Source organism: Drosophila suzukii, chromosome 2R, assembly GCF_043229965.1.
Source record: "Drosophila suzukii chromosome 2R, CBGP_Dsuzu_IsoJpt1.0, whole genome shotgun sequence".
NCBI classification, from domain to species: domain Eukaryota; kingdom Metazoa; phylum Arthropoda; class Insecta; order Diptera; family Drosophilidae; genus Drosophila; species Drosophila suzukii.
Genome location: NC_092081.1, coordinates 21,940,030 through 21,965,490, shown reverse-complemented (window position 1 = coordinate 21,965,490; position 25,461 = coordinate 21,940,030). Strand labels below are relative to the sequence as shown.

The following is a 25,461-nucleotide window of genomic DNA, read 5'->3' as shown; positions in this document are numbered from 1 at the left end:
ATCTATATGTACGGGAGCAGACAGTAAATCGGGGCTGGGGTATCGAGATAAGGCGGATCTGAAGGCCCCAAACATCCCCTCTTCACTCCGCGATGCAGATGCTGCTGGGCTGCTTATGCCTATGACCTGAAAATCCCAAAACGGTCTACATATGCATAAACAGCACGAGTCATGTTTATAATATGTAATACATCCCATTTTAAAAGACTATGTTAAAACTGTACAAAACATTTTAACAAAATCCTTCAAGTTTTTTATTTTTTGGCTTTAAGCTATTATATATTTTAAAGGTTTAAAATATAACATAAGAAGAAAACTGTTAAAAAATATATTTCTGTAGATTTCTGTAGCAACAAATTACTATAACAAAACAAATATACATTTTTAACAAAGGACGCACTTAAATTAGCGTTTTAGAATGTTAAAACTATTTCAATACTCGAAAGAGAGAATTTAAGGAAGTTTTGTAATAAAAAAAATAAAAAAAAAAAAATATTAAGGAACATAATGAAAGAAAAAGAAATCAAGTTTTTTAATAAAATCTTAATTTCATTACGCGGAAGAAGCCTTGTTGATATTAAGTATGTCATTTGTTTTCCTGAAAGAAGATCGTGTTAACCTTTCGAAACGCACTTTACATGTGTGCATTCAGACGCCACGAGATGGGGGCCCCCAGTAGTGCTGCAGTTCGTACTGCACAATGCACGCTTATTGTTTGGGGCCATGCATCCCAATCCCATGGCTCTTAATGCATTTGTGGGTCCGTGCCCCCCTTCGTCGCCGGCCATGCAGGGCCCTCGCCACTAGGACATTTGCTCGCGGATTGCTGCAGTTAATGAGCGCGGGCGCCTTTTTAATCAGAATAACAAAATATGAGCAATTTACCCATTATGGCTGCCTTTTGTTTTTGTTTTCTGTGTGCCAAGGAGTCGCCGTGGAATTCTTGAAGGCGCGCCAGGACATTGAACCCGCGCCACTGACTCAACAGCGCCAGACATGCGAGCCGGCCAGGATGAACTATTTATGTACTCCGCCAGTCGGCCATTCAGCCATTCAGCCAGCCATTCAGGCGGTTCTGCTCACATGGCAGGCCGAATCTTGGCGTTTATTAAAGTGCGAAAGCCGTAATTGAAGGGTCTGAAACGTTTGGGAAAAATATGAAAGATTGAGCGAAGTAGGGCGCATATAAGCCCTGTTTCGAGGATGTAAGGCAAAGACTATCTTAGGGATTTTCTTAGAATTTAAATAATATACGTTTTGCATGAGAACTATTTTATATAACGCTTTGACAGGAAATATTAAGAAATAAAAATTAAGCTTTAAGACAATGAAGATTATGGGGCTTTTCCTAGAATTTACAAAATTATAAACAGTCAGACCTTTTTAATTAAACATCTCAGTGAATATGTTTAATATTAAAAGATATTTGAATATTCAAACTGACTCATGTGACTCATGTGACTCAAAACCGTACCACATCATTTTAAAATACTGGCTACTATTGTACATCTCATAAGAGAACTTCCCCATATCCCTCTGGCGTTATATTCTTATAATGTTTTATAGTGATAAAAGTGTTACAGTTGACCCCATTAAATCCGCAATCACAATTAAGATCTAAATATAAACTGTTAAAATTTAATATTTAAATTTATTTTTAAGTATAGTATAATTAAACGATTTAACTTTAATCATAGATGTACTGCTAATACAAAACCTAAAGTTAAAAAATTGGTATGGTATCATATGGTATTCCTTGCACTTTATCCCTGAAACGGTGTTTAGGTCGAGGTCGTCACACAGCCCGCATATTGTTTATTTAATAAGGATATCGAAAGCGATGGATGTCCCCGCTCTTCAGCTGCCCGTTGGATGAGGCGAACATATGCCATATAGAGATAGGTACATATATGCATATGGATATAAGAAGCACTATATATAGCTGTGATATGAGCGGAACTGGGAAGAAAAGAACTGAGTTGGGAAGTCGACTCGGCTCGAGTTGAGTTTGGTTGGGTTGAGTTCGACTGAGTGTCGCCAGCTAGGCGATGCCATGAAGTCAATAAACGCACTCGTACTCCCCATCCATCACCCCCCTCACACACACACACACACTCACGGCCCACTCACACACTCGCTGGATTGTTCGAATACACTCACGCTTATGAGTGGCGTGTAATCAAATAAATGATGAAAATGGAGCCAAGACGAAGCGAAAGATGCCGTACACTGTGGAAAAAGACAGGACTTTATTTGTTGAAAAACTAAATATCTACTGGAAATTAATAGGTTTTAAAATACCTCTTTTGTGTGCCGAAAAGTAGGCAATACTATTTTTATATTAGTATTTTGTAAAGAAACATATAGTATTTATTCAGTAAATAAAATCTATTAGGAATATAAAATTATAGCTTAACTATAAATTATAACATAATATTCGTTATGATATCTCCAAATAAACTTAAAAACTTGGATGTTTTACCGTGTAGTGGGTTTATTCTTCGGGGTGTTAGGGGAGGGCCTTGGATAGATGGATGGAAGGAGTGGGGCTGGCGGGTGGCAGGGTCACGGCACTGCAGTGCGGTTGCATGCCCCAGCGGAAGTAGTCCGGAAAATGTACAAACACACATAGAAAGTGAAGTGAAGTTAACTTATCTGCACAACCACACACATTTGCATGTCGCCACGCACAAGCGTCTTTATAAAACTGTGGATATATCTGTCTGGAGAAGAAGGGCCTCCCGAGATATATATAAGATCCCGCTGCCACTGACACTGAGACAGGGACAGGGACAAAATGGAAGACAGAGAGAGAGACAGAGACAGCCCTAACAAACTGTTGCAAATTTGCTTTCGAGTTTTCGCAAAATTCTAATTGGCACAACTAAGGAAACAGCAAAAGGAAGCGTTGTCATCCGCAGACTTTGGGGACTTTCAACTTCGTGTTTGTATTTGTAATTGCTATTTGCGGCCGGGGTCTTTCTGCCACTCGAGGGTAGTTTTCTAATGAATTCCGCAGAAGAAAGCACAAAGAAGTTTTGGTCAGTGGCAGGAACAGGTGTTTCCTGTTCGTCATGGGAAACGAAAGCGATCGGAACGTGTGCATGATTCATTTCCAATTCGAAGAAGACCTTTGCAATTTCTTGAGAGTTCCAAACACTTTTGAGGCATGTTTCCAAATATTGCCAGCTGAGATAATATACAATGTGAGGTTTTCATATATATATATATATTTGAACACCATTATATTAGATATTTAGAACACTAGCCATCATTATAAAGTATAAGTATAATTCGGAATGGTATGTCAGGCAAGATGACCTTTTCAAAATTTTAATATTGAATGATTACTAAAGGCTTTCTCCTATATGGAAAATTTCCAGTAAGAATCCCTGCCATGATGCACAATCCTTATTTATGCAGCCGTTTAAGGCAGTTTGCACAATGTAGTTATACGCTTTATTACTCATTTTTAATTGATCCATTGTCGGGCCCACCGAATTCCTTAATATTCATCAAATTCCTCATTTTCGGAATGCAATTAACGCAGTTGCAACTGATGGAAGTCATTCTGGGCATTTTCGTTGATTGTTTTATGGCTTCCTGGTAGGAGGGCCAGTCCCCAGTTCGAAATGCAACCCTCCCCGATCGGTGGCATGACTTTTATGGCACTCTCAAGACAGGGAAGGGCAACCCCGAGCCTCTGACAAAAACAATCGGCCACTTAATAGGCTTATGACAATTCTTGGAGCGCCAGTTGAATGCGCCGAGCGGTAACAGTCATATAGAGGCAGCCAGATCAGATCGTATAATTTTTAAATGCCAACTCCATATGCGATAATCTGAAACAGGAACGGCGAGGGAGTGATTCGAGTCAGATCCAACTTGGTACAGATTAAAATTGCCGCTATTAATTAGCCGGCGATGATCTCCAGGCACATTAAGTCTCAAGTCAGAGCTGCTGATTCAGTGTTGTTCCGAAAGTCGTGGGGATTTTTAATAAATTGATCCGTGCATTAATGCTATTATCAATTACAATAACAGATATTTCCGCTCGAATCGTTGACACCACACCGATGCCCGCTTCATTCGAATAAATTAACATTTTTGTAAGTTAATTTGTCAGCCAATGAGTGCGACCCACTGACAAATGCCGCTTGACACCTGTAAAATGCGTTAATGAGACCTGCCCGGCTACTTGGACAGCTAACTGAATCGATTCGAGAGTAGGAAATCCCTGATCCCATATTAAGTCAATGACTAACAGCTTTATACCACTTTTTGCGTGTCATGGGAATATGGAAACAATGAAGGCATACGTTTAGTGATGAAATATATACTTTTAATTTAAAGATCGTGATTCACAGCTTATCAAAACTCACAAAATTAAAAAAATTAAGTACTATCAATCCTACGTGATTTTGCCTCTTAAAAGGCAACGAAAAAGGTAGTATACAAAGCTTGCAAATACAAAAGATAAAGAAAATAAAAATGAAGAACTCGTAATAAACTGAAATATACTTTTAAGTTTTCCAAATTTGTTCTGCTTTGTTCAGAGGCAAATAGAATTCATTTTAATATTTTTGTGGAATACCTTGTTTTAATTAGAGTAGGTTTCTATGGAAAACGCCAATTTTCCACTGACTTTTAACCGAGCACAAATTTAATCCTGTGTGAAGTAAAAGGACCCTGTTAACTGGCGCCCCCTGCTGGCCAGCCATGCAACATGCACATGCATTTACCTGGTAAAAAAGTTTTTATTAAATTTCGCTTTCAATACATAATGCTGTGGGTGGCAGTGCAGTCGCTGCGGGTTTGCTTTCTATTTATTTTTTTAATTGTGTCACGTAGGGACCTATAGAAAAAACCCAGCTGCCTTTTTGGCTTTACTTGCTGGCTGCCCAGGAAAAAAGGTAGAATAAACTACATCCGATACGTGTTTGTGTGAGTGCTGCCACTAAACACGCATTGAAATGCAAGAAGCGGAAAAATTTTCGAGCCGAGCACAAGAACAAATAATGCCCAATTTGCATTGGCAAAAGAGTGGAATACAAAGGCACCGCTAATACCAAACGGAATTTTATGCACTAAAAAATGTGTGCGGAAATAGGGAAAAGGGAGGCCTTTGTGGGATATCCTGATATCAAATATATTTCAAATATGAAAATAATATTTGAATGTATATCAGGTTTTATTATAAGAGTTCTATGAACTTAGCTGTAAAATATAATTTACAGAATAGATTTTTTGACGAATTTCTTATAAAGGTATTACTCAGAATTTTATTTTAAATATTCCATAAATGTTTCCAACATCCTACATAAATTATTTAATTTTGTTGAGGTATATCCTGCTTAGTATTCTGTTGAAGCTTAATTCTCTTAACTTTTTAAAAAAAGAGTAAAGACAGTCGTGTTTTTAATATTGCAATCTCAGCACTCTCGACTACCTTACAATTACACGGCTTCGAAATGAAAACGTGCTCGTTTCAGCTAATGCATAAGAGATACACGAGTATATAGGAAGCATTTCCAATTATATATATATACTTAATTAAACACTGATAACACACAAAAAGTCGCATCCAAAAGGAAACACTCAGCTGGGGCGATAAGCCTGCGAGCAGAAGCATCAACAGAAGCCGTCCGATTTCCATTGTTGTTGTCTTATTCATTAATTTTATGTGCCATTGATTGATTTTTAATGTCATTGGGGGGATGGGAAATTCAGAGGGAGACAGGGAAAATGAGGAGATTGAAGTGTTATCGTCTGGCCGACCCACGCAGCGTATGATTGATGCATTTATGTTGATTTTCTTTCGCTTTCCGCTCATTTTTTCGTTGTCTCACTGCATTTTATGCATCATTATGGCTGCGTACCCAAAAATATGAGACATTTGTTGTGCATACACAATTTCTGACAGTCTGCCCGCCAGCCAGCGCTCCACTCAATCTGCATGCACATTAGCCGATGGAACGCCAACGCGGATACGGATGTGGACGTGGATGTGCATGTGGATGTGGATGTGGATGAGGATGTGGATGTGGATGTGGATGTGGATGTGGATGTGGATGTGGATGTGGATGTGGATGTGGATGCGGATGAGGACGCGGACTCCAGTGCGGACATCCGTACGGACGACCAATCTCCTCGTCCAAAAACTTTCAGCAACATATCTACATATATATGTTCGCTGAGCTGTCCCCAATTTTGGTTAGCAGTTTCCATGATTCATGCACACATGGGTAGGGAAAAAATTCCTGGTAGAAGAAACTAATAACTCATATGTTAACAGATATCATTTGTGTGTAAAATAGTCTTCAGGTAATAATAATAATGGATTTGAAGAAACGTGAGGATATATATTTAATAAAAATAGGGACCAATAAATAATAGGCGATTCAGATTACAGAACAGAGAGTCTTGTGTGATAACACCTTAACCTAAGATAACCTGAAAGTGTGTCGTTATACATATATGTTAACACACATTATCTCTTAATATAAAGGTAAAATGCGTATTTCTCTCAAGTCCTCCACTATAATAATACCAAAGGAGGGCACCATATGATTACCTCAATTGACATAAAGATATAAATTTATTTATGTCTTAGCCATTCGTGCATATCACTCAAGTAAGTGCTGAAAAACCGAATAATGCATTATCGGAATTGAACAATCGTTATTGTTATTGTGAGTGCGGAGAGTTCCAGCTCTATCTGCTTTGCATTTCACTGGAGCACAACCCAAGAAGGATTGAAAGATATACTTATAAAGGGGGTGCAATAGAGGAGTGCTGAAAGGAGGTAGGAGGATCGATCCGGACGTCCAGCCATTAGCAGAAACACATGCATCCACACTCAAAATACCGTATGCAGATTTGTTTCCAACGGTCTATAATGGCAGGAAGAATAAAAGCGCGATAAATCCAAGAGGTTGGCGCTGGCAAAGGTGGAAGTGCATAAATAAATGTATATGTACGTATAGCCCAAGCCAGAAATTCGTTGGCGGAGTTCTAAGAGGGCCACGAAAAGCTGCACAAAAGAAAAATATAAACAAAATATAAAGCAATTGGATTGACCCAGATTCATGGCTGCCTGCCGTCGGTTCATTCCCTTTATTTTGGATTTGTGCTTGTATTAATTATCACATTTTTGTGCCCCAACGCGCGCTTTTGATTGCAGCAGCACAGAACGGGGAAAAAATACATCAACAATCGGGAACATATAAAAACAATTTATTTTCGATTTATTTATTTTGGCTTGGCTTTATTTGGGGGAACCGAAATGCCGAGGAGCACGCGAGCTAACGGGAGTTGTTAAGCCCCAGCGAGGGGTACACTCGATAAAGAATTTGCCCAGGAACCAAGCTGCGGCGGAATGAAAAATCTTTGACATTTTGGCAGACGGCAGTATGGCAGAACGGCAGAGTCTTGATTCCTTGACTTGATTTTAATGATGCACATGATGCCGCAGCTGCTCGGCCTGGCCTTTTCCGGAGAAACATCCAACCAACCACTGACATCCAGCAGCAACAATGGCAATGACAACGCCTTTTTGGGCGACATTTGTGCAGCGAGCAGGTTTCCTTTTAAGCGCTGCATGTGCCATCAATTATGCGGCATGTTGCCCGATCTGAGGCTGAGGCCCCAGCTCGAGATCCAGCCGCAGTTACAGCCTCGAAACCCGGCTCCAACTTCAAAGCCAAAGAAGGTACGAAAGGAACATCAAGACTCGTAGGTGTTGCCGTGCGTGTGTCAGAGATTTGTGCACTGAAACAAAATTATTACTAATATATTGTGGGAAAATAATTTCAGAACTAAATTCTTCTCTAACTTTAAATTACTTGAAAATCCCATCACTCAGGATTCAAAATGCTCTTCCTTATGAAATATATACATATTTGTTGAGAGATCTTAAGATCATTTAAAATCACAAACTTTAGGAAGAAAGTAATAATGTCGCACTTGATTATATATTATTATGTACTTTAAGATCTCAATTTACGCAAAGAACAATGAGTATAGAGTTGTAATATTGTCTCAAATAACGATATAATGTAATCGAAAATTAAAAGACGTTATCTGTAATGAATTGTAACATTTCAGGATTTGATTAACTTTGAGTCATTGCTATGAATTTTTAACATTCACTGATATATTTTGGCAGTGTGATTTGTCTGCTTACCTGTTTGCCACCAATAATATTGTAAGCCCTGTCTTCTGAGTCAGCGACATTCCCTGGGAGCTCTTTCTCATCTTCACCTCATCTTTGTCTCAGAGTGCACAAATATTGACCAACTCATTTGGCCGTTCGGGGGTTTTATTTTTCCGCTTAGCCACCTAATTTTGCCACACTCATCAGCGACTCAACTCAGCTAATTTCATCAAACGGTAGTCGGGAAACGGGTTTTGGCAGTGCCACAAAATATGTATATATGCAGCCAGATGCTGGCGATGGTAATCCAACTAGGCTGTTCAAAATAATGGCAGCTTGCAGCAGGTTTCTGGATTTATTTATATAAGACTAACTACTAGACCTGGCGCCAAACAACCAGTAGCACTGCATGAGATAGTATCTTGACTCAGTAATATTAAATGGACTTCGTATTGCAGCAAGAGATTAACCCAAAAGAGATCATATTACGGGGATGGAAAAAATGTCATGAATGAGTGATTGAAAAGTTTTAAAGAAATCAATGACATACCATATTATTATATATATTTGTAATTTATTATAAATTGAACATTCATATTTATTTTTATAAACTTTTTTTTATGGCTATGAGTCAGTAGACATTTTTTATAATGTCCCACAGAACCGTGCTTCGATTCCAGAACTTTAAGATCCCTGCTTCTTTTGAATGTTCACCAACTTATGACTGTTGTTTGAGCTGCTGCCACTGACCAAGGGAATAAAGTTAGTTAAAATACGGCACCCCCAATTGAATTATTAAGCGAATTTATGCACTATCCCCTGAAAGCAGAAAGCTGACTCTAAACCACGGGAGGTGGAGATATCCGACAATATATCACCGACCATATCGAGTTGCCGCCGCATTTATGTGCCGTCTGCAAATGGTCTTAATGTCACAAGTGAAAACCTTTTAGCCAGGCTGGTTGTGGTGACTTTGCATACGAGTGTAATTGGCCAGCCATATGCTGCAGCTATTCCAGATTTCAGATTTCAGATTCCAGATTCCATATTCGAGATCTCGGATCTCAAGGCGTTGCATGTCCACACATCGGTTTCTGTTTATTTAACTGTCGTGCAAAGTCATTGAACGCAAACTTGGGTGCTTTGTTTTTGAGCGGAACAGAGCGCCAGAGTGCGTTGATATAAATAATGATTTATTTGTTTATTGCAAACTGCTCTCGGACACAAAGCGTAGTTAATCAAGAGTGCAGTTCGCCTTGGCGTCCCGACTCTTTGCCATTTCCATTTCCAGTCTCATTTCCATTTTCCCATCTTTGCTATTAACGCGCCCCTCTTCGGGGGACCGGACCCATTGTCTGGGGTGATTGAGGGCGGGCATAGCTATGGTATGGATTGATTGGGAACGGAACAGAATGATTGAGGTTTGGGGGTTCGGGGCGCCTTTGATGACTTGTTGCTCGGGCGCGGCGACAAAGTAAACGCTCGAGCCTGGGGAACCTGGCGGCTGGCTGTCAAGTGCCGAGTATCTCATCACTTTCCCATAAACTCTGGGCCCCAGATGGGGCTGCCAGTCGGCCGTGGGCGGGGATATTGCAATTTACGTCCTGTGGTCTAATTAAAGTGCAAGCACAAACACAAACACCACCGCCAACTCAACTTGTGGCAGGTTGAAAGACGGACCACGAGCCATTCGCCAGGCGCATTGAACGTTGCGTGTTTGCAGCTTTGCGGTAAGTTCATTTGATGGACTACACTGTGGATAAAAACTGTTGTCCAGAAAAAATAGACTACTTTTTAAAAAATAAATATTGGTTATATAACAAAACAGTATGAAAATTCTGAGAACCCACATACTAAGGTGTTTTTAATGTTGTCTTTAAAATAACTAACTCTTAGAGGTATATTTAATGGTATAATGTTTACTTAAGGAATACTTAATGGTTTTTGTGGTTTAAAGCACGTACACTTTTAAAATACAGTTTTCAGAATGTAATAAAATATGAGAAATTTGTTTTTCTTATGACAAAGATAATTATGATCATATGATACGTGTCTAAATTTCGACTATATAGCTATATATAGGTATATTAAGAAAAGTCAGAGAAAAAAGTTGAACTTATAATAAATAAATAAAAATATTAATGTTTACAGCCTATATATCTAATATCTTATATATATTTGGCCATTACTCTTTAATTATAAGCACCCAAAGAGTTTGTCGGATTTTATGCAAGTCCTTAGGAAACTGGACTAGATTGCTTGCCTTATTAACCACCAATTTCTCTCGCTGTACTGACGACTATAGAGCCAACAAAGCAACTTTCAATAATATAGTATCCAACCCTATCTCTCTGCTCTCTTCTTTGGCTTCGTTGCTTTTCTTATCCCACATTAATCAATGTTGATTTCAATTAATTTAACCATCTCTTCACTTTGTCCAGCCTTTTGAAGGAGTGTGTGGGTGGGTTGGTTTGTTGAGTATGTGTTTTTTCTTTATTATTAAATGTTTGCAATGGTGGGCGTGGTCATCACTCGAGCCGCTAGCTGGCACATCCTTTTTATTAAAATTCGCAGTCTATAAATTGCCAAGGAGCTGCAGTGGGTTGGATGGCCGTGGGATTGGATGGGATGAGGAAATGGGGTATGACTCGCGCACATGTTCCGAAAGACGTGTGTGTATCCAAGACTTTTATGAGACAGCAACAGGAAATGCATGGGAATGCTCTGGGCAGGGCCCCCAAAAGTGGGAACGTGTGTTTCTTTAAATGGAGCAGGTCAACCGAAGAATGTGGAAGAATGCGTAGGGGACCGAAAATAAAAGTCCTATTTTGCATACAAGATACACGCCCAAAGAATTATATTAACAGAACTGTTATAGAGGTTGAGTAATTTAGTATAAAATACAAGATTGTATAATAAATAAACATATAACACACATATATGTACTCACAAAGAAAAGGGAATAGCATTTAAACGAGATTTTATAGCAGTAAAAAACATTACTTTTAATTCCATTTCCCACGTAAACCCAATAAATCCATTAATATGATTGATTTAGGAACCATTTCACACACTCACTTGCAGTAAATTTGTTTGTGGCAAGGACCTGTTGTCCTGCCGACACATTTAAGTCCATTTCCGTGCGACTTGGCCTCGATTTCATGCTCTTTGTGGTTTCGCCTTCTCCAGTTCCCTGCTCTATCTGATTTTCCTTTCTCCATGGCGCATTTCCCAGAATTTGTGGCAGGATCTAAGGCAGTGTCCTTCTTGGCAGGCACCGAGTGCATATGATTCGGGGGAGTGCGGAGGGCCTAGATGGATGCGCTCGTTTGTTGCAGTCGCCTGTCATTTTTATAGGTTTGTTTGCCTGCCGATCCGGCGACATTTGTAGGTGCTTTTTATTAGCCACTGTCGCATGTGGGGCAGAGAGTTATGGCCAGCATATGAACCATTATGATTTGTTTTTGCGGTTTCCAACGCCCCAGCATAGAGTTCTAAAATCTGAGATTTTTCCAACCCCATAACCTATAATATTTAGAGATCAGTAACAGTGAAATCATGTCTTAAGCATCTGTGAAATAGTTAAACATTTTATGTAAAAAAACATATTTGGGTCAAATCACATCCAATTTATTATCAAGTTTCCCTGGAAATTGAATGTTTACAATGACTTTAAATATAATCCAAAGTATTGTAAAGTATTTAAAGTAATCTTCTTATAATTTCAGTTTCAATAGCTTACCTCAAGTGTGATTTTAATTAATTTTCCTCCTTGACCCTTCTACACATTCCTTAATTATCCCCCTTCCCCATCAACAGAACAAACTCTCGCCCGGAATTAATTAAATTAGGCGCCCGATAAGCCCTTTATTTTTATTTCTGTGCGACTCGCCCTCGTATAATTATAAGCCAATAAAATAATAAACATATCGCCTCGTTCATCGTTCAATTTACTTTCACACTTTCACCGAGAAGTTTTCCTTGTGACACGCCAACTTAACTAAATTAAGCCCCACAATTATTGGATGGCAGTGGGGAAAAGCCGTACCCTCGTACACTCTGGCCTCTGGACCCCGCCTTTCGCACTTTTCTCAATTGTTTTTTCGATATTGCTTTCCGTTATTATATTTTGATAACATGATTTTGTTTACACGACAAATACTCACGTAGCAATGTTTTACTATTATTGTTTCTGATACGATGCTCTCACCTCTTTTCCCTCGGCTTTTTCCACTCCACTGGCGCTTTTCTATTAGTCAGAATCATGGCTTGGCCACGTACGTAAACCCCGCTGCCACTTCCCCGCTTTTCCCGCCCGATTTTCCAGCACGTAGCCCGGGCCACAAATTTCCCATTAAAAACGCAAAAGGCCAATGCATAAATGATTGATACCAAAAGGGGGCGGGGGACTACGTTGTTTAAAAGCGCTGGTGGGGGTGGTGAGTCCGTCGCTCGAAGACTTGAGCAATTCATTCACATACCCATCCATTCATAACTACGAATTATAGTTTATTGTCGTCGTAAAATGCTCGGCTCTCTGCCATTTGGCACACCTTTCCCCAGAACTGTTTACAGTCCGCAAAGCCTTCGATTAGCCAAATTGACTAGTTGAGTTCGCTGGAAAGGAACGCAGGCTCTACCAATTGAAATACCTCCATTATCCGGGCTCCTCGACGGACAAGTCTTCCATTCATTAAGAAACTCGAAGCGTCTGCAGTTGTCTCCGCTGGCCAGACATTCGGCTTCCGCTGTGTGCCACATTATTCTTATCCCCACCCGCAAATGGTACAGGCAGGATTGCCTAAAGTAGACACAGCTTGTGGTTCCCAAAAAAATTATATTCCATTATGATGGTTTAAATATTGTTTTTAAGATTGATTAATTTTATTTTGTTATAAATTTTACTTGAATGGAATCTTAATTGTAATGTTATTATAAGGTTTTAAAAGATCCTTCATTATTATCGTAACTAGTTGTTTATTATTTTAACGTACAGTTTTCATTGAAAGATTTTAAATGTTTATTTTACAAAATTTCAATTTATTGGTAACATAAGGTTTTAAAAAATGTAGTTATACATAAAATATTGGATATAAGCATTTTAATAATATTTAGTTTTTGAGTTTGATATATTTTTTTCAAGATAAAGTAAGTTTATATAAAAGTGAGATATAGGTACGACATTGGGTATAAAGTTTTTGGAACCCACGATAGTGCGAGCTTATGGAGTTTAGGGGTTGAGTAACAGATATTAATAAAGTATAATACATTTTAGGCACCTTTAAGTACATTTGTTTATCGAATTGCGACAGTACTTGGATTTCTCCTTTGCATTTCAGCATACATATATTAATTGATATTGTTTTCGTGTAGTTGACAAAGGAAGGGGGGTTCCTAGGGGGAGACAAAGACAGTGGCGGAGACAGAGAGCTCTCATACATAGCTGTGGGGGATCGTTATGTGAATTTCAATTCCCCAGTGTGGGCTTTCTTACGTTACCCGGCGTTACGTATGGCCGGTGACGCGTTCCGAGCAACGTGACAACGGAACCCATTCAGGGAGATTGAGGGAGGGTCTAAGCCAACTTTTTTGTGACGCACATTTGGCTGGAATCAGTGCTAACCGGGGGTCAGGAGCTGGTTTATGCTGCACCTGCCGCAAGCCCAGCGCTGGGTTTATTTCCATTGCTTCTCCTGGGTCCTTTATTGCGGACCCGATGCACTTGCATCGCTGCGGGAGTTACGTAAAAAAATAATAAATAAAATGGCAGAAGCATACGAAATGCAGCCATTCCGACCAAGAAAGTTTCCTTCTGGCTTAAACTACAACATGTGGTTACTTTAGTGTGACTTTTGTGGCCTTTTAAATGCCGCATTCGGGGCGAAAGTCACAAAAGTGGAATCAAATCTGCTTACTTTTATGCTCCTTTGAGGGCAAACAATTAAAAGCAGAATGTTTTTGATCTAGAAAGTAGTGGAGCAATCAACTTAAGCTAACTTCTTTAAAGCCCAGTTAGCTGGAACCCAAATCAAACCTGATTTCTGCATTTATATGCATCGCACATAGCTACTTTTCAGCACCTAAACACGATGTAGATGGGCCATTCATCATTCGAAATAAATCCCAACTAATCGCCACACATCACGTTGCCTCTATAAGAATGCCAATACCCATCCAGCCGCAACTTTTGGCTAACGATTCTTTTCATGAAATTTGCAAATCGTTTGGCCATTCAAAAGTTTGTATTCCACGCAATTTTTTAAGCGACTGACAATAGCAAGTGAGTCGAAAATCGAAAAGTTCCGGGGGCGAGGGATTGGAAAAACGTGGTGCGAGTGTGACAATTTTCTCATATGTGGGGAAAATGAAAGAGAAAATTTAATTTGCAGGTCACGTAATTTGCTGGTGTATGTGTCAAGTTTGCTCGGCGTGCCAGTGTGTGCGTTAGTTAATAAATATATGTATGTGTAATATATGTAAAAATATGTAAATCCAGAGGCAACTCACATATGGCCACCGAATCGAGTCGATATTCGAGTTGGGTTCTATTTGTTTTCTGTTTTTCTGTACTCGCACTTTACAGTTATGACCCAGTATACATGCAAACTTTGGGTCTGTACCAAATTCCCTAGGGAATACGGCCATTTGATGGGGGAAACAAGAGTCCAAGTAACGTAATCCCCAAGATAAACTTGAAAGCGTGTATGGGCTGGTTAAATATCAAGTTAAGATCAAGCCTTTTAAAGTCTTTTAAGATATTTTAAGAGCTTTAAATATGAATAATATGTGGCAAGTTAAATATAATTACAGTATAATAATTATAAATATGTGGTTTATATAACTCTTTTATATAATAGATATGCAGATAACTCGTAAGGCAGCAATAACAATTCTAAATACTTTTGCTAGGTTCGATTCAGGTATATCCTAAATCTTAGGTATATATAGTTCCCAAAATTCTTGACAAACTCCATAGATAGCTGATAAAACATACCTAAATGTATGCAATGCCTTTAAGTGGCCCTCGAAGGCAGCTTTATGATTGCGGCCAGGAGATATGGAAATGGCTTAAAATGGCTGCCAAGCTTTCTTCCTTCGAGCACTTCTCCATCAACGTTTCCTTGCACTTTTTTCTGTGGCATACTTTTTGGGTTATTAATGTTAAAGTTTTTGTTGCTGTTTATGTTTTGTTGTTGCCGCCCGCCGCCCTATCTGGCGTTGCTTTTATCATTAACTTTATGCAAAAAGTTTTGGTTCTGGTCCTTTCGTTTTTTTGGGACTGGTTTTTTCCGTTGTTGATGCTGGCAGGCAAGCAGGCAGGCAGGCAGCATCATTTGCAAAACGACAAATAGTTTGGCTCACCAAACTGGCCATATGGCAGGGCATTGCAGGGCAGGGCAGACAGGGCAGACAGGGCCATTGTTGCGATACCCGTTCCTTTGGCACACTTCCCTAATGTATCTATCCATCTCTCTTTGCAGTACAATTACCTCATGCAGTTTGATTACCTGCCCAAGTCGAGCCTGGAATCGGGTAATCTTCTCTCCGACGTGAAGCTGACACAAGCAATCGAGAATCTCCAGGTAAGGGCCATTCCGATACCCATTCCACAACACGGCACCCCAGTCCCCCGCATCCATTATGCACAATTTCACAACTAACATTACCGTCTGCAGACTTTTGGCAACATTCCAGTTACGGGCAAAATCGACGCGGCAACGGCCCGGCTAATACAGAAGCCCCGATGCGGCGTGGGCGACGACCAGTCGGCCAATAGCTTCTCGCCAGATAATCTCTATCACGACAGCGGCCACGGTCTGCGGGTGCGGCGCTACGTTCTACAGGGACCCAAGTGGTCGAGGACGGATCTTACGTGGAGGTAAGTCGCCTTATTGCTGGTTAATGGAATCGGAACAGGATAGAATTATGCAATGAAATGAACCAAGCTGAGGGTTACAAATACGATTTCCCCTATATTTGATGATTAGACTGTAATACCTTGTACATAGATACTGACTGTCTCAAGTACACCCAATAAACAACATGTGTTGGTCCTAGATTACTTAACAATTTCAAAATTTTCGTATTTATTGCTGATCTATTTTTTGGTCATCAATTAGTAATACAATAAAGTAGAGCAACTATTAACGAAGTTTTCAGGTATTTTCTTGATTTATTTTTGGGGAAGTTAATAGTATCATTACAACTTAAATCACATTATTCAAAATTTTAAATATTGCTCTTAAATGTCTCTATTTCAAAAAGTAAAATTGAAAATGTTTTTAAATTAAAATATAAAATATTCTTCCCATGGGAATTTACAAAAGTTTTAACAATTATATTTGTTGTTTTAACTTAGTTAAATTTTTTCTATAATAATAAATGGTTTATCTATTCAAAAACTCAGGCTAACACATCTTTTAGCTTCCTAAAACAATTCTATAGTTAAAAGTATTTAAAATGTTTAAAAATGAAAAAGATAAATTTTAAATTATTAGCCTAATCTTGAGTTCATATACCTTTGCTACACAGGGAAGCCATCATTGATGTAGACTAACAATTGTGAGCTTAAGATATTGATATCATCTCCTGCATTTTTCCTAATTAAAAAGGTTTCTTAACCTTGCCGATTTCGAGGGGGTTTTATGCACTCTCGATTCACCTCGGAAAACCCCTCATTGTGAATTTTCCTGGGAAACCCCCCATCTACTGACACTCCCTTTCGCCCCGCCCCCTGCGGATGTTCATTTCAATTAAACTGCATGCAGTTCATTAATTTTGCAGCGTTCATTTAGATGCGAATTTATAATTTTACAAGGAGCTGCTGCTCCTGACATCCTTGGTCCTGCTCCCGGTTTTTGCCCGGTTGTCCTGTGCATACGCGCTGTCAATTAATTCAAAACTCAAACGTTGCGTAGCTTGTTAATTTTTATTACGGCCATTGCACTCGCCCCCAGAATGGTATTGCATAATTTTGGTGCCTGGCCAGGGCTTGTTTTTATTTTTATGCAAAACAATTCAGTGCTTTCCGGGGTCGAGCTTAGTTGGCTGCTGTTCTGCCGTTTTGTTCCAAGATGACCCGCTGGGCAGGAAAAACTTAAAAGGGGGGTGCGCTGCCTTTCATTAAACACTTTGCGCCAAATTGAATTTTACGATGAGCTGAAACGAAGGCGCTCTGATTGCAGCTGTCACTTTTAGTGTTGTGTTTGATTTTTAATGCGCAGCTGCATAATTGCGCTTGAAATATTAAACTCGAAGCAGCGGAGGAGAGTGGAACGAGTCTATCTCATTAGGAAATTTTCCAATTAAATTTGCATAGCTTCGAGGAGTTGGTCTTTCGCCAGCGAGTTGCATACTTTCGGGCTGAGCTGGTTGAAAGTTGAAAGCTCATCGCAGCCACATTGCACATACGCCGTGGTGGCCCTGCCCCTTTAAACTGCTGCTGGTTCGGTTCATTGGGGTTCATGCAGCGATAGCTATTTAATTATTTCTTGTGTCGTCTACCCTTAATTGGCCATTAAGTGGCAAGCGACCAAAAGGGGCAGAAACGGCAGGACAATATTGCGACTAAATTAAAGCATTACGCAGCATCCAGAATCGTGAGGACTCCCGTATCCCCGGATCCCCGGATCACAGCGGTGGCTGTTCGCTTCAAATTGACTTTACATGAAATATACATATCCCGATGAGGCGGTCCCCCCGCGGGCGATGGGATATCAATATGTATTGACCTGGTTTTGGTCTAGCTGCATGTGTTCTCCTTAATTGCTGCACAAAGCGAAAACGAGGCGACGAAATGGAAAGGGGCGGTGTGTTGTGTTGGCAAGTGTTTTTCCATTTCCGCTCAGCATGGAAATTGTGGGACGGAAGTCGTTCTTAGCAGTTTTGTACTCATTTTGTTTTCACCGCATTTTCGCGAAAACACACAATGACAACATCCTGCCACAAAGTTGTCGCCATCTCAGAATTCCTTAAGATATTAACTGTTGGCTGCACAGAGAAAAAGTGTTGGAACTGCAACATTTGGCATACAAGAGGTATATAATGGGTTTTATAAAAGGTTTTAGTCAAATGTTTGTTACTATAAAATATATTTTGTGTATTATTTAGACCCTTTAATTAAAGAAAGAGGTATATTATAAGGATCATAAAGTTTTGTGATATGAACATTTTCAGAAATAACAATATTTTGTTCTAAGAATTCAAGATAGTGTTGATAGTATTCCCCAAATTTTCCTAGTTCAGTTATGGGTAATACAAGTACATAATATATAATATAATATGTAATTTTATCTGTATCTTGATACATTTAGCTTTCAGTGCAGCCACAAATCAAGTGACAGCAGCAGCTTCAGCTTCAGCGGAAGTGACCAAAAACTTGCACTTTGCTCAAATGTTTAAACCAAATTGGCAATTGTCCTGCAGGAGAATAGGGGGAGAGTCCTTGTTTGGCAATGGCAATGCTCGTAATGTGGCATTTACTTGGCTGGAAATGAAGCTTTCACACTCTGCCCATTGTGGAGTGTTGACTCACTTTTCCTCTAACTTAAATCTGTCTTAATTAAGTTGGTTATGCAGTCGAGCTTGTCGCCCAGAGTCAACTTGTCAAATGGCCATTGAGTGGAGCAAAAAATGCTTTTTCTTCATTCACTCTGTTTAAGCTACCATTTTTCATTTTCCATTTTCCATTTCTCCCTTAATGCATCGGCAAACAATTGTCCAAGCTTGGGAAAGTGTCAATAAAAGGCGAACTAGTCGTAGCACCTGTTGCTTTTCCCCATTTACCTTTTGTCCCAGCTTAAAGTGTACTTCATTCATTTCAATTCTTTTTGTTAGAAAGCCTGGCAAAATTGTTTGGAAAAATTCTTGGAATATTGCAAAGGGAAAGTTTCCCCGAGCTGTGCAGAATTTTTTGCCTAATTGTTGAGTGTTTCATGTTGGCCAGTTTGTTTCCACAGCTTTCTCTCTATTAGCAGCAACAATGTGGTTGGTCAAGAACTGGCCATTAATTGCTCCTTTTTGTGGCATTAATAAACCGCAGCGAATGTGCATTGCGCACTGGCTGGGCATTTGTTAGATTTTTAACAACATTAATAAAGTGCACGCTGAAGTCAGGGGAGCAAGGAGCAAAGGATCTCAGGGAGTCCTTAGCACGCACATTCTTGCGTTTGCGTTTATGCTTATTAGCGTGCATGCGAGCCATTAATACGGTGCACTGAAAGAAAAGTGGAACAAGAATGGGGGACGGGCACGTGGCCCAACCTTTTAGCTGCTGCCGCATAAAGAGGCGACGTGGACGGATGCCTTGTGGCAAACGTCATAAAAACTTTGCGCCACTCGGCAAAATATCGAGGAGACAAGGACCTGCCCAAAAGCGCCATCTTGTTGTCCATGTTACAATGATAAAAAGTAATTTTATGACGGCCACTCACACGCCCACAAAAGAAAAGGACCGGATCCTTGGACCAGAATGCAGCTCCACCTCGAGTTGCACTCATTGTGTCCTTGGCCCGTTTGGTGTGCCAGCTCCTGATGGGAAAGCTTTTAACCAAAGGACGTAACCGGAAACTCGCAGGAAAACTCCTGATCAAGCTGGGATCAAAACGTAAAGTGTTGAATTTTTTCCGGTAAATGTTTCTAACACTTTTTCTCTTTAAACTTTAAAGTTTAATTTTCTCCAATTCAATTATATTCTTATTTATTTTTTTAGATATAGGGTTGCATCACAAATCGTTTTAAACATCATTGTCATTTTAGGTGTCTAAAAGTATGCAGTAAAAATTTTAATTCATTGTACTTCATAGTTTAATATGTAGTCTTGCATACTTTTAGACACCTAAAATACATTTTAAAGTGCTTTCAAAACCCTTGTGACCGATAGAGTAGAATTATTATCATAAAATCTAGACTAAAACGATATTTTCACCATCTGTGGCATATAAAAGTCATTAAGAAGAACTCAGAAAAGAAGTTGATGTGTGGAAGGGGAGATGGTTTTTGGCTAAATCAATTTTGGATTGCAAAACAATAACGAAATTGTGGTCAACTGACCACCCAATTTAAACATATTAAATCTCACCATTTATGGTTCCTTTCCACATTTATCCCTCTTATACTCTCTTTATTTATAACATATTTTTTACGATTTTTAATTTGCATAAAATAATTCGCTGATCAACACCAGCGAGCGTTTTTCTCATCATAATTTATTCCCCAGGCGGAGTAAATCACACGCACCAGGCTGAAAGAGATGGCAGCTACGGAGTGCGAGAGAGAGGGGTATTTGGGGGAAGAGAGAGAGGGAAGAACGGGGGCATTTACTGCCGCAAACAGAACATGGCAATAGTTTTATGCTGCTTCAGCTTCTGTTGCTGCTGTTGTTGCTGTTTATTTTGCAGCAGTCATTCGCAGAGTTGCCTTTACTGCACTTTGTCCTTTCATCCTGCTCGTCCTTTTCCTCCTCCTCCTCCTCCGCCTCTGACCCCCAACCCCTGCACTCTCCTGACATTCCTCAGTTTGTCCGCTGTGCATTTTTTCGGTGGGCGGTCAGGGCTAATGGGCGTCCATTGGCCATAGTTTTCTGACTTTTCGTATGCTGTCAAGTGCTCGGCACTCGAAATTATTATCTGCCATTAATCATGGCCATAATGTTTGCCAGCTATAAAACGGAGCAAGTGCAGCCAGAACAGCACTGCAACAGCGAACCGGACTGTACTCAGTAACTGCCGCCAGTAAGCAACTGGCAGAGGGCGGCTTTAAGGAAGTTCCCTAATGGAATATTATAACTTCGAGCTGAGCTATAAAGGTAAAAACATGTTTGGCTAATGGAAAGGCTCTTCAGCAGGTGAATTTGGCAAGCTGGAGATGGTAAATAGGCGTAGAAACGCAGCTCTGCCGCCACACGCACAGTGTGCTGCAGGCATCTCAATAATAACCAGATCAAATGAATGACAAGGTGTCATTAGATAACATTTTTCGCACTGTAGGTATTTGGAAATTAATATTTTAGTAGATACTATTACCTTTTACTAGATATTCAGGACCCTTTGTGTAGGGTCCCAATACTCTATGATCTGCCCTCCAAAGGGTCAGTTATAATTTCGTGCATTGCTTTATTACTGTGACAATTATTTTAACTGCTGGAGATTTTTATTATGATATTTTTTTCATAGAATTCCATATCTGTGCGCTTTTTTAAGTCATTTGCCACTTGTCTGGGGCGATTTTTATGGGCCAAAAGAGTGAATAAAAGGGGGGGAGGGATGGCACAGGGAGCCCGAGAAACAAAAGTGCCGCGTACAGTAGGGAACAAAAGCAGCTTGAGGTAAAGCTGGCAAGTATTGTAAACTAAGCTCGTGCATAAATAAAATCCTCAATTTGGGTTCATATTAAAATAGACATTTTGTGCTGAGCTCAGACGGAGCTCAAGGAAACTGTGTCAACATCTGTCTGTGTGCGGGCAGTGTCTGTGAAAGGATTGCACTCACCCACACAAACCCCCGGCAATTCCGTGATATATGCCAAATTTATGATGTGGCATATTTTCTTATGCTGGCTCTTGGGTCTTTGAATTTTGCATGAACTTTGATAGCATATAGGTTAGGGTTTCCCCTTCCTTCCCCGCCCCATACCGATATGTACGTGCAGTATATCCTTTGTCTTAGCGATTACTCCTTGAGTCGGCAATCCGATACCGCACAAGGTGTAGCATTTCAAAATTTAATAACCGAGTGGGCTGCAGGAATTGCCACCGCACAAATGCCTATAAGTCCCTCGCTTCCTGTTCGAGCTGCGGGCGAACCGAATTCGAGCCATCGACTGGAGGACTGGGCTTCCGAGGGAGGGGCGGGACTGGAGGAAGAGGGGACGGAACCCATTGAAAACCCATTTGCCAACCGCCCGCTGACACAGCCGCAACAACAGCAGATGGCGGGGGGAGTGGGGAGTTGAGCGGATGGACGAGCGGTCCGCTTCTTTGTATGTGTCAATTCTAAAGGGTAGAAGACTGGTTTATGCACACACAAAAAATATGTTTCCATTTCATACTTGTTTTACCCATTTTTAAATCCCATACTTTGTTTCTTTTAGGAAAACATGCAGAAAAAGTTAGGAACTGTACTGAATTGTTCTTATATAACGAAAAAGTTAGGAACTGTTTTGAAATATTCTTATATAATGACATATATAATAAGTTTAGAAAAGTTTAACGTAGGTATTACACAAAAATACCTATTCATTTAAATGTTTCCGTCTCCATCAATTTAAAAAATATTTGTTTTTAAAAGTATTCCATGCAATCTAACAATCCTAACTATCTTTATAGGAACATACCTTACTTCGCTGTAATAACAGTTTACATAAAACACTTTATTTATTGATCTACTTTCTTTTCCTTAAGTTATAATAGTTCTTTAATATATTTATGTTTCTAGATTGCCATTTAATTTTATATTATATCATATTTCATGCCTCATATTTCTTACAAATTACTATATTATTTCTGTGAAAGTACCCTGTCAGTTCTCCCCAGTGCAAAGTGTAGGGTCTGTGTTTTTCCACTGGCTACTAGTCAGTCAGGCTGGGCATTCGGTTTTTGTGCCACATCAGTCACTGCGCCACAGAAACATCAGGAGCAGCACAAACACACATCCGCCGTTGCAGAACGTCCTTTTTGGGCAACTTAACACTCGCAGGCTGTCGCTTAGCCATCTATCCACCCAGAATCACCCAAAAGCACCCCAGACCACCCAGACCGCCCACTCTGCCCCACCGAAACCGTTAGTGCATCAGTTTTGTGTGCTAATTTAGCGTCTAATTTTCCATGGACAGCAAATGAGCAGCTTCAGCTGACGCTTTTCGGATGCCTTTGTTGCTCTGTTGTGTCAAAACCATCAAAACGAGATGACGCTGCAATCGGAGGTACATACATGGGAAAGCGATTGCGTTTTGTCACTTTTGTGATTCGACACTGAAATTCGCACAGCGAAACTCCATTAAAAGTGGACAAATTGTTGAGTGACATACTTACCTGCTGAAGTAATAGAGGAAATAATAGTTCGAAACTCAAAAAAAAAAAAAAACCCTATAGCAGAGCAAGGTTTCGATCCTCGGACCTCTGGGTTATGGGCCCAGCACGCTTCCACTGCGCCACTCTGCTCATGTGAAGTACTACAAATAGATGTCTGGTTATAAGGAGGCCAACAGGCAAACTAAAATAAGATACAATACCAATGGATCTGGTGAAATAGAACCAACAAATTATATGCTTGATATTTAGTAATGATATAAAAACTGGATCCTATGAAACCAGATTAGATAAAATCGGGTATTTCGGTGTGTCGATTAAATATTATGATGGCTGATCAAGAAGTAGCACTACGAGTTTTTGCAAATTGGTCTTCAAATCAAATGTGTTAGAACTTAAACTGCTTTTCAAACATTTTCTAAAACCATTGTCTCAACCTTACAAACTAATAGTTCCTGAAAATTCTATTCCCATTTTAAACGCATCTGATAATTGGCATAAATTGGCCAATGCCACATTATATTGCCATAAATTAACCTCTAGGAAACTCAGACCATGACGCAAATGCCAATGACGCTGACCGAGGATTCAACGCACACAATTTATATATCTATATGAAAGTATACGCGTTTTGATCCTGCTATAATATTATACACGTCTGTGTAGCATTGGCATCCGCGTAATTATGTTTGCTTCCGTGGCCGACGACGCCAGGAGCAGCGGGAACCGCAAGGATGCGGATACGGAATGCCAGGACGACCAGGATGGCCAGGATGCGGGGTTCGGGGCTCGGAGACGGAGCCAACAATGTGTGGCTTGAAATTTGACACTTTCACAGTTGGTCAGTTGATTTGCTCGCCCCCGAACCAAACCCCCTCCCCTCCTCCCCTCTGCAGGCTGTCTGCATTTTGTTAGATTAATGTCCTGTTCAATCATCAATGGTTCGGCGTAGAGCGCCATCTTTGTTTGTATAGCACTTGTTTATCGCTGTCCTGGCTGAGCGGAGACATTCGGAGGGCAGGAATAAAGGTGCACTGGGAAAGTAGTATATATGATTGGGGAAAATAAATTATAGTCATTAACACAACTGTACTAGGTGTGATTCAGGTAACAAAATTCTAAAAATATTTTTTTGGATTAAAGTTGTTTAAGTATTTATGAAATACGATTTATGATTTGATGATTTATTTAGGAAATGCTTTTATTGAAATTACTAAAAATGTCAAAGTCTTTAACGTTGTTTAAAAGTATCTTTTAATATAAGATGGTGTATCATTTCTATATAATATCAATTATTAACTAATTACATTGATTTATGATTTGATGATTTATTTAGAAAATGCATTTATTGAAATTACTAAAAATGTCAAGGTCTTTAACGTTGTTTAAAAGTATCTTTTAATATAAGATGGTACACCATTTCTTTATATAATCAATTGTTAACTAATAACAATGTTGGTTCAATTTTTAGTTCAGTAAAATATTCTAAAAATCTTCCCCGTATTTTCATTTCTAAAAATGAAAAAATTGCTATAACTTAATAAGAAATGAGTTGGGTACTATTATTTTTCCGAGTGCAGGACTGGTCAGCGATAACGGTCATTGTCGGTGTGCCTGTGTGCGTAAGCGTTCGCTGTTTGTGTTGGGTTTCATCCTTCGGTTGTTCCTGCTGCTCTTTGGTTTCCTCTTCTGTAGCTTCTTTTCCTTTCGTTTCCCGTTCATTTGCTGCTTCGCTCTGTTCCCGATTCCTTCTGCTCCTTCCGTTTATCGCTCTGCCCTGTGCATTCATCCTTTGTTTTGTCCTTTCGTTTACTTTTAATTCATTTAGGTTTCGATTTGATTGATGACCACTTTAATTGCGGATATTAAATGACAAGCGCCAGAACCAAATCGCACCGAAAAACCAAAAAAAATTGGGGGTTCTAATTTTCTGGCATTTTTTCTGACCAGAATTTTTGAGAACATGGGATTTAAGGCTTTTCGCAATGAGTTAATGAAGGGGATACAGAATACTATGCAGAAAATATTCATAAAGTAAGAAAAAACTATATCCCAACGATATATTTATCAAGTTCTTGGAATACTTTATGGAAAGTGGTTTCTGAATTCAGTTAATAAAGTAAGCTTTCCCCTTGAAAACTTATTTAAAAAACTAGCTCTTATGCTCAGTTACATTTCTTTTTCTTCCTTGTAATTTTCCACCCACTCTTTGAGGCTTTCCCGTGAACTCTGCACTACGCATAGACCCAGGACCTTTTGATTAAAGGTCTCTTGTCCACAC

The 25,461-nt window shown here is 39.6% G+C and overlaps 1 protein-coding gene and 1 non-coding gene across 3 annotated transcripts in view; one reads left to right on the top strand and one right to left on the bottom strand.

Moving 5' to 3' along the window:
• Mmp2 (Matrix metalloproteinase 2) overlaps positions 1-25,461 on the top strand; it is a 78,648-nt gene that overhangs the window by 1,587 nt on the left and 51,600 nt on the right. For both annotated transcript variants that reach the window (XR_011603681.1, XM_017074322.4), the window contains exons 2-3: positions 15,637-15,738; positions 15,832-16,034. Coding sequence is in view for 1 of the 2 variants with exons in the window: in XM_017074322.4 (XP_016929811.3) it covers positions 15,637-15,738; positions 15,832-16,034 (305 nt within the window). In the remaining variant the exon portion in view is untranslated. The remainder of the gene's footprint in view (positions 1-15,636; positions 15,739-15,831; positions 16,035-25,461) is intronic.
• TRNAM-CAU (transfer RNA methionine (anticodon CAU)) lies at positions 23,241-23,312 on the bottom strand. The gene has a single exon. It is a non-coding gene; the product is annotated as a tRNA-Met (tRNA).